This window comes from Galeopterus variegatus, unplaced genomic scaffold (assembly GCF_000696425.1).
Source record: "Galeopterus variegatus unplaced genomic scaffold, G_variegatus-3.0.2 Scaffold17903, whole genome shotgun sequence".
In the NCBI taxonomy this organism is placed as follows: Eukaryota; Metazoa; Chordata; class Mammalia; order Dermoptera; family Cynocephalidae; genus Galeopterus; species Galeopterus variegatus.
In genome coordinates this window covers 1,400-11,340 of record NW_007744014.1, presented here as the reverse complement: position 1 = coordinate 11,340, position 9,941 = coordinate 1,400, and the positions used below count along the sequence as shown (strand labels likewise).

At 41.0% G+C, this 9,941-nt stretch overlaps 1 protein-coding gene across 1 annotated transcript; it reads left to right on the top strand.

The window, feature by feature from the left end:
- Positions 1–852: 852 nt before the first annotated feature.
- On the top strand, positions 853–7,619 carry LOC103582788 (dedicator of cytokinesis protein 1-like; the record flags this gene model as incomplete). Its single annotated transcript, XM_008564289.1, has 3 exons — positions 853–938; positions 1,125–1,281; positions 7,579–7,619. Coding segments are annotated over 3 exons (284 nt in total), but the record flags the coding sequence as incomplete, so codon positions are not given.
- Between the last annotated feature and the right edge of the window lie 2,322 nt (positions 7,620–9,941).

The window sequence follows — 9,941 nt, the reverse complement described above, 5'->3', positions numbered from 1 at the left end:
GTTGTCTTCAGTAGAGCCATCTCTTTCTGTGTTCCTAAAATATCTGCACTTCTTAGGCCAAACAGACTCAAAAAGAGGTGTTTATTTGGGGGAGGAGACCTTGGAAAAGATCAAGAAGAGAACTGAAGAGACTCACTAAGGTCTGGGTTGTGACCTTGCTGAGTCCTTGGTGTTAAGGAAGCATCATATTCTGTCTAGCCCTGTTTTGAACCTTCGTTTCATCTGCAGCCTGGATTCCATCTGCAGTGGATTCAGGCAGGTGTCTGGATCGGGGAGTGGAAGAGGGGCCGGCAGACAGACCTTCTTGACGGACCTCTGGACTGTCCTTAGGGACATGGCCCCTCTCACTTTTTATATTTTTTTAACCGGAGTGAAATATTTCACTAGGATCCATCAAGGAATGGCAGTGAAGTGGCCTTTGGATGTTTTCAGAGTGCCGAGGACTCTTCCCTAGCAAGTGAAACGCCATCTGTTCTGCTCCAGGAACCCATGAGCTATTTTAGATGTTACTTGTTCATAGAGATGAAGTTCAAGATGTTTTTTCATGTTGCTTCTTAATTTTTCCCCCCTACGGTTTCCTTGTCTTTCTTTCTCTGGTTCCTGCTCCTGCTATCAGAATGTGCACGTTCAGGCCCCATTAACCAGGAAGGAGTGAAAGATTCCCTGTGGCCGTGGGTGATCCGAAACCTCCAGGGGCCCAGGAATGGCAACTCTTAAATGAACTCAGGCTTCAAAGGCAGAGGGTAGCTGTCTGATGATGGTCTCTTGCCGATTTATGGACGATTGATGCTCGACTCATAAAATGAAATATCCGCCATGCTGATTGTTTATGCTTCCTCTGTTTAATTATAGTTTGAAAATGAGATCATCACCAAACTGGATCATGAAGTGGAAGGCGGCCGAGGAGACGAACAGTACAAAGTGTTATTTGATAAAATGTAAGTGTTGATGAGCAGGGGGATTTATGTCAGAAGAGAGATGGAGAGACTGTAATTAGACTACAATGAACTTTGTAGCCCAGAAATAATTAAAATGTGTTAATAATGGAAAATATTTAAAATTGCACCTCCGTCGAGTTCTTTTTTCTGAGTGTGATTAACAAGGTGTGTGTAATTATTTTTCAGCCTCTTGGAGCACTGCAGGAAGCATAAATACCTCGCCAAAACAGGAGAAACTTTTGTAAAACTTGTTGTGCGCCTGATGGAGAGACTTCTGGATTACAGAACCATCATGCATGATGAGAACAAAGAAAATCGCATGAGCTGCACCGTCAACGTGCTGGTGAGTGAAAAGTTAATTAAAATGTCAGTCTTTACAGCATGCCAGAAACTCAACCAGCAAGTTCAAAAGCCCTTATGACAGCCGGCCATGGTTTTCTATGGCACAATGCAGCTTCCTTTTCTTGTTTCTTAATCTGTTTCAGGGAAGGAATAACAAAAAATTGTTTGCAGATCCAGTGTAAAGTAGTCTGTAAAATCGTCTCCCCTCTGGATGTTTTCACATACTTCTTTCTCTTGTTAAGAATAACGAGCCATCGTCTTTTGTGACCGGGTACCTGTCATTGATTCCAGGCCTTAAGGCTTCATCATTAGGAGACTGTAAACATGTCCTATAGTGAGTGGTTTGAGTGATGGCCCCTTAAAGAATGTCCACATTTTCCTCCTCAGAACCGTGAATGTGATCTTACATAGAAAAAGATTCCTACAGATCTAATTAAGCTAAGAATCTTGAGGTGAGATCCCCTGGGGTTACAGGGTGGTGGTGGTGGTGGGGACTAAATCCAGTGACAAATGTCCTCGTAAGAGACTGAAGGCAGAAATAGGTGAAGGCCACGTGAAGACGGAGGCAGAGACCGGAGTGACGCCGCCACAAGCCAAGGAATGCTTGCACCCACCAGCAGCTGGAAGAGGCCAGGAAGCCTCCTCCCCTAAAGCCTCCAGATGGCACACAGCCCTGCTGGCACCTTGGCTTTGGACTTCTGGCCTTCAGAACTGTGAGAGGATGCATAGGTATTGTTTTAAGCTGCCAAGTTTGCGGTGATTTGTTACAGCAGCCCCAGGAAAGCAACGCAGGGCAGCGTGGATTGCAGGTGGCATGGGTGAATGCGGCTACTGCCATCCCGTGGTCCTTTTGCATTCCTGCTGTTGTGTCATGTGGCGGGTTCTGTGGACACCCCCTTCCTGATGCAGTTGTGGCCTCAGTGAGGCACATCCAGGAATTGCATTAGGGCTGACGAGCCTTTAGGGAGCTTTGTGACAAGCTCAACTCCAGGGAGTGCTCGGTAGACCATGAGGCTCTCGGCAGCCACGCAACTCCCATTCCTGGCTTCAGAGGGCTCTGTCGTCGTCCCCCCCACCCCCACTGCTCCCATAAGGAGCCAGGAAGGCTGACTCCTGGCTGTGGTGGGCTTCCCCCAACTCCCCTTGCCCATCCCAAGGCAGGATGCAGGAAACACCACTCCCGCTTCACTCTGCTCGCCTCGCTTCTCTTCCCAGCACTGGCATCTGGATTTCAGTGTCACTGCCTGGTCCCTGGACAGCATGTGAGTTCTGAGCCCTCACTTCTGTACCTGTCATTCAGACTTGCCAGCACTTTGAACTCAGCGAAATGGACTTTTGTGCCAGGGAGAAAATGACATATCATTCATTCTTCAGAAATACTTGGATTAAAAAGATAAACAATAGGAATATTTTCACTTTCTGTTCACTTCAGCATCTACACTGCATCTGTGCTTTGCCATGAGGATCTTCACAGCTAAAAGCTCATGAGCAGTCTTAGCCCCTTCATTCTGTGGCTGAGCAACCTGTTTAGGCTAAGGATAAGCATTTTCTATAGCAAGTTTTCTTTTCTGTAAAAATCTAAATATGGGGGACTTCTGGTTTCTGCTTCAGCATGTAAGGAGCTTGGAAATTGTCACTCCTATTCTCATGACAAGAAAAAAGCTGAACAAATTGAAAAATCAACAAGTCTTCTGAGATCCATTTTCGTAGAGCCACAGAGCAAACTACTGCCCTCAAAACTGGACAGACAGGAGGATGGATACGGAGAATCACAGCTTAAGAGAGCAGAAGCCCAGGAATAGAAACCACTGCTGGAGCCAGTACTAGATTTTTCTCACCCCAGTGTATCATGTTCACTTTCAGCGGATAACTACAAAGCATACTAATGACAGAAAGCACCGTCTGAAGAGAAAGAGCAGACATCAGAACCAGACTCAGATGTGGGAGAGGTTTTGGAATTATCAGACTGGGAATTTAAAGCAACTATTGATGGTCAGAGGTAGGGTCTAGGGGTCCCAGTAGTCGTCCTCAACCCGCCAGTCCTCTTACTACGTTCTTGACTCCACCACAGGAAAGAATTCATGGACAGAGTCACAGTAGGCAGTGAGAACAAGTTTAATAAAATAGATAAGAAATACAGGTTCCACGGAGAGAGTGCAGCATAGCTCCAGAGACTGAGCAGGGCCCACGCCGAGTAACACAGAAGCAAGTTCAGTACACCCATCAAGTCTAACACAGAAGCAAGAAAAACATACTTAAAGTCCAGTACAAAGTGCAGGCTGGCTCAAGAGAGTGAGTGGCCACTTGCTGAAAGAAAGTTCAATACAAAGTAAAACATACACACACCTCAGCGAGCAGAGTGTGGTTGTCTCCAGGAGAGTGAGCAGCAGCCCTGCCTCCAGCTGGGATTTGTCTTTTGTAGTTTCTCTTATCTAATGAATATTCAATTAGGGGGGTGGTTCCCAGTTACATGCACCAGAATGTTCTGTGCTGTCTATTGAGCATGCCCAGCCACTGGATTGCATAAACCAGCTCCCTATAGTCTCACTTTCCCCTGATTGGTGCTAAAAATAGGTCTAACTGGCAACAGTAGGTTTCCTCCAGGGGAGAGCCAAAAGCAGGGGACTGAGACCTCAGAGAGTGGCTGGAAACCCAGAGGCATGTCCTGAAACCCCAGCCCAGGGAAACAGCACCTCCTATCACTATGATTAATATGCTGAGGGATCTAATGGAAAAAGTGAACGGTATGCAAGAACAGATGGGTAATATAAACAGAAACTCTAAGAAAGAATCAAAAAGAAATTCTAGTAATCTAAAACACTAACAGAATGAAGAATGCTCTGATGGCCTCATCAAGAGACTGGACACACCGGGGAAAGAATCAGTGAGTTTGTAAAATCTAAATACACTTTCACGTACATACTGAGGGTCTGGTCAGCTGGTCGGCTGACTGTGAGTAGCACATCAGTGAGCTCTGCCCCAGGGAAACTGGCCTTGATCTTGTGCATAGGAGAGCACCTGGCCCTTGCTTCACTGTCTCCTTGCATTCCTGCCTCTGTCCAAAATAACTTACTTTCCTGGTGCCAATGTGGTTCACATGAAACAGAAACCAGTATTTTTCTGTGTGAAAGAAATGGAGATCTTTTCAAAATCACTCCCTACCATGGACCTAATTGTACAGCGCTCCCTCTGAAGAAATTGATATGTGTCCAGAGGAAGAATTATTAAATTTATTAGGTTTCCAACTTTCATGATTGAGACTTCTATTTGTTTTAAGCAAGTTCTCTTCTGCTCACCAAGACATGAAACCTGGTGGAAAAATGGTGGGGCTCTGAATGGCTTCATATCACCTGAATCCAGGTCGAGAAACAAACTCTTGTCAGGACCTCAGCAAACACAGCTTCTGACGTTAACATACGTGCTCTTTCATTCAAAGGTTGGCCCAGTGCCTACCTGCTGTTACTGCGGTCAGCACCAGCTCAGTTTTAACTAAGAAGCGCACCCAGCATTCCTGAGACTACATGACATTATTTATTTCCTTCAAATTGCAACTTCCTGAATCATTGTAGAAGAGTCAAGTATGTTATTCTTATCCATTGCCTGGGGATGATAAAATGGATCCTAACCCATTATAGTTCTTTTATTTAAAAAATTACATCTATGGAGTAAAGAGAAGCAAGAAACCAAAGTTTTACAGATAGATGTCCTGTCACTAAATATTTACAATTTTGAAGTTAGATAGACAGACATATAGATATAGATATATTTTAATCTTCTGATCCATGTTTACCTTTTCTCCTGATACTTTTATTATAGAAACAAAGTTTCATAGAGATGAATGTATATCCATCTCCAAATGAATATAAATATATATTAGAGATGTGTAAAATGTACTTAATTTATCACTAAGCAGAAATCCCCATAAAATCCTACAGTTAAAAAATAAAGTGAAATACAGAACATCGATTTTATCAATGCCCTTTAAATCCATCATCAAATTTCCTTTTGAAGCTGTGCTGTTTTTTTAAAAACAAAACAAAAAAACCCCCGTAGAACATTCTAAGTCATGTGGGCTCATTAATGTACTACTCTTCCCTGCACATAAAAACACACAACACACACACAAATTAAAATGAAAAAATAAAAGACATAAGCAGTTACTGTGCCCAGCCACATAAGTCACCTGCAAGCACGTCTGCATGTATATTGGATCACGGTCCCCACCAGACACGATGCATATTTGTAATTCTGTAACTAGCTCTGTATTGCCACCTCATAATCAAGCGGTCTTTAATTATTGGTGGCTAATGCTGTTGTGTGTCACCATGTAATCATCAACATATCCCATCTCTAAGACTGGTAGAATCATCGTTATTTTACAGATGTCAGTGGCTTTCTTCGTGGCCCCTTTACGGGGCTCATTAATGCAGGGGTAGGACCAGAATTCTAAAACTCTTGGTACTGTTTCGTCCTGAAGGAATGCAAAATTGAAACGTAATAAAAATGTCTAAGTTCTGAAAGATCAATGCCTAGCAGTGGATCAGCGTTGTGGGGACCAGGCCTGCTGCGGTTCCTGTGGGAGGCACGATTCGAGCCCAGCACAGACGACAGCCAGTGCTGGCTGGCGGGACTTGAGAGAGAAGACCATGGGGGCCGAGGACGCTGCCTGCACAGCCAGAAGTGGAGCACTCACAGTGTGAACGCTCACGCAGGACGCACAAAGGCTTTAAATAGAAATTGAGATTTGAGATGAGCGTACTTCGGTTGCAGAGCGGTTTTGAAGTCCTAGGAAGGGAACAGAACTCAGTACAGGCAGAAAATAGAAGACTTTTCCACCTCTCTGAGAGAGGAAGGAAGGTCACATGACATCCCCATTGTGAGATTGTAGAGGAGAATGATCAAAACCTTAGGAAAGGATTGAAAATATGAGTACAAAAGAGATGGTGTGAAATCATAGCCTGTAATACTGGTGAGTTAGGGCTGCAAGTGAAGGGCTCATTCTCTGCCTTCGGTGCAGATTCTCTCTGTGACTTTGCTCTAAATTGTCAGCTGAAAATGTCCTCATTACCAAGCTGTGTCATATGAACTGAATGGAGGACGTGAAAATGTCAGATGCAGCAAAATTTGAAAATCTTGGTGTGTTTTTCTAAATGTGGCCCTGTTTACTTTCTATACTTATTTATCATTTCTTTCCGGAGAGATCAAGCTTGGAAGCAATGGCTTTTTTACTAATGAAATTAAAGAGATTATGTCATCTTACTGGATAATTGTGTGTCTGTTTAATGGCGTTATCGCTAGTTATTTCAGGCCCTGATTCTAGAGTTCTAACATCGTTGTCAGGTGCTAAATTTCACACTGAACCTAGCTATGATGTTTCCATACCTTAGGCCTTGTCCGGTGACTTTCTGGTGTGATAAAGTGTATGATAAAGATTTTAAGGTGTTTCTAGATATTCACATTAATATTCACATTAATAAATATGATCTTGATAGAAATATTTATGCTCAGCCAGAAGATAGGTTACAGTAATATGTAGAAATAGGCCATTGGTTGTAACCTGCTAACTAAACTTTCTCCATCAGTGTTTATACGCAAGGGGTTTTTTAACCATTATCTGTGGTTTAGAAGCTCTGTCTAGAACAGCACTATCCAGTAGAAATTTCTGGGATGATGGAGTGTACTATGTCTGTACTGTTTCCTGCAGAAACACTAGCCCATGTGGATATTGAGCATTCAAAGTGTGGCAAGTGTAACTGAGGAAGTAAACTCTTAACTTCATCTAATGTTAATTAAATTTATTTTACCTGTAAATATAAGTGGCTAGTGGTTATTGTATTGGACACCTCAGGCCTAAAATAGCCTTCTTCTGGCTCTTGCTGAGGCTGGGCCCAGCGTGCTTTAAATCATGTTGATGAGGCTTATTTGCTTATTCACAAATTTGGGCTCTTTATTTATTAATGTATTTATTTATGCATTTATTGAGATTACAATGACTCACGTATCATGTCTTTGGACAATATCTCATTTTTACTCAAGACAAGTGACTTTCAAATGACAGAAGTAGATTTTAGTCATCCCAGTGTTCAAAGTGTAGGAAATGTAATCACAGGAAAAGCAAAAAAACAAAGAACGGTGTAACATGGTTTTGCAATGTATGTGAGTTTGTGGTTCTAATCCAAAGAGCTGGGTACATTTGGCAATGTTTGACATTAGTTGAAGAACCTTGAGTTTTTAATGTGCATGTGATACCTTTTGTGGAACAAGTTTCTGAAAACGGTGTTATTTTTTAATTTTTTAGAATTTCTACAAAGAAATTGAAAGAGAAGAAATGTATATAAGGTATGCGTGCATTTATGCTTGCCTGCTCCCTCTGCATGTTTATCATAATTGCTATTTGTCAAGTCCATGCTAAGAAATGTTTTTTAACCACAGGGGTTTATTTCGTAGGAAATCATGAAGCCTCTAAGGTTGAGTTTGGAAGTGCTCCCAGATGTATTCTCAGCCCTTGCGTGGTTTGCCCATACCAATGCAGAGTTTTGGGGAGGTCACATTTAATCAACTTGGGAGCAAAACTATAAATGATTATTTTAGAAGGCTTTTGTGCCTCTTGACTAACTCATGTGGCCCTTTTGAAAAAAGTTAACACTACAAATTTTAATGTTTCACAGTAAGTCATATGACCAAATAAGAAATCCAGTTATAACTTTACCAGAAATTGGCAAGGTTATAATTTTTCAGTCTACTCTTATTTAAGTGATACCATATTCCCATGTTTTTCTATGTCTTTTTCCCATGAAAGAAGAAATCTGTCCTGCATTGTCTGCTGGATTGTGCTCCCTTGGTTGCCTTTTTATCTAGAATGGTGGACTGTGATTAAGTCTCTCTCTTTCCTGGTCACTTTTTAGGGTCCAGGGTCAAATAATTAGCAAGATTACCACTTCAAAGAATAGGATAAGAATGTAAGCCACATGGCACAGTGTTTAATGATGTGTTTATTACACTGAGTATGGTTGTCTAATTTTTTATTTCTAATTTTTTTTACTTCTCCTTTTAAAAAACTACTATACGCATTTAATAAACTTTGAAAAACAGACTCTTTCATCCAAAATGCAAATTGCTTTATATTAAAAGCAACTTTTATTTCTTTATAGCATAGATTGTTTTGATCACACTCACTGTGATCAATGGAGTTCTTCATTCTTACGGATTTTATATTTTCATGGATTTTTTGGCTTTTAAAAAACTACTATACGCATTTAATAAACTTTGAAAAACAGACTCTTTCATCCAAAATACAAATTGCTTTATATTAAAAGCAACTTTTATTTCTTTATAGCATAGATTGTTTTGATCACACTCACTGTGATCACTGGAGTTCTTCATTCTTACGGATTTTATATTTTCATGGATTTTTTGGGCATTTGGATTCGGTAAAAATGCAGGAAATCACAATCAAAGGTTGTGTAATCTCATTTCAAATGTTTAAGGAAAAATCTGGAAAAGATGAAAAGGAATGAGAAACTCTTGAAGTAAAATTCCACCTTTATGTGTTGTCTTCATTTTTATCTCAAGAGGAAAAGACTTAAAATTTTAAAAAGAATATAGATATATTATTGTACGTTACTCTTGTTGGCTTTTTGTAGTGCTTTCTGCACCAAAAGTTTTCAAGGCATAGTGAATTATGAACATTATAAAAAGAAAGTATAGATATGATTTACTGATGTATGTAGAATTTAGCTCCACAATCCTCCATACAGATTATTTAGTGACATTTTAAGAGCATACCTCCTTTTTGTTGTCTCAGGTACTTGTACAAGCTCTGTGACCTACACAGAGAGTGTGATAACTACACAGAAGCGGCATACACCTTGCTTCTCCATGCAAAGCTTCTCAAGGTAATAAAAATTACCATGCACTTTTATGATTCTGTTGTTGTAAATTCTAAGATTATTCAAAATTCTCTTCCTAAAACAAATTTTAATAAACCTATAAGTTAATATTTTATGGATATGACTAAATGCAATGACATGAACATATTTAGGAAGTACTTTGGTTATAAGTTTGGCCTTACTGAATGCAGATTTAACAGGATATCGTAGCATGTTATCACTAAGCATCACAAACTCTCATCATTGGCCTGTGAGCTAGCAGCAAATTAGATTCTACAACCCCTTCTTCCTACCAACAGGACTCAGTAACGGTGGAGAATAACATCCACAAGAAAGAATTTCCCTAATAGTATGGCTAAGAGGTAGGATGAGCCATGCCTGTAATTATCTTAGTGAAGATTGTAGAGACCAGGTCATGACTCGTCTATCAGTTCATGTCGAGACATCCTGTCAGTGTGCTCTGCCTGATTCTTCTGAGTGTTACTCTTGAGCACAGGTCTGGTGTGACAACTTCCAACTCTCAGTGGTTCTTTTATTACACAGATAGTTTTAGACATTGTTGTTTGCAGTGACATATTCATCCTTTCCCTCATGTTCAGTTCCAGCACAGTTAGTCATACAGAATGGGTCCTCAGTAGATCTTTACAATAAATGGGTGGATGGATGTGTGGCTGGATGGAAGGATGGATTGATACATGTGTGAGTGGGTGGATGGATGGATGTGAGTGGATAGATGGATGAGTTGATGGGTGGATGGATGGACAAATGGATG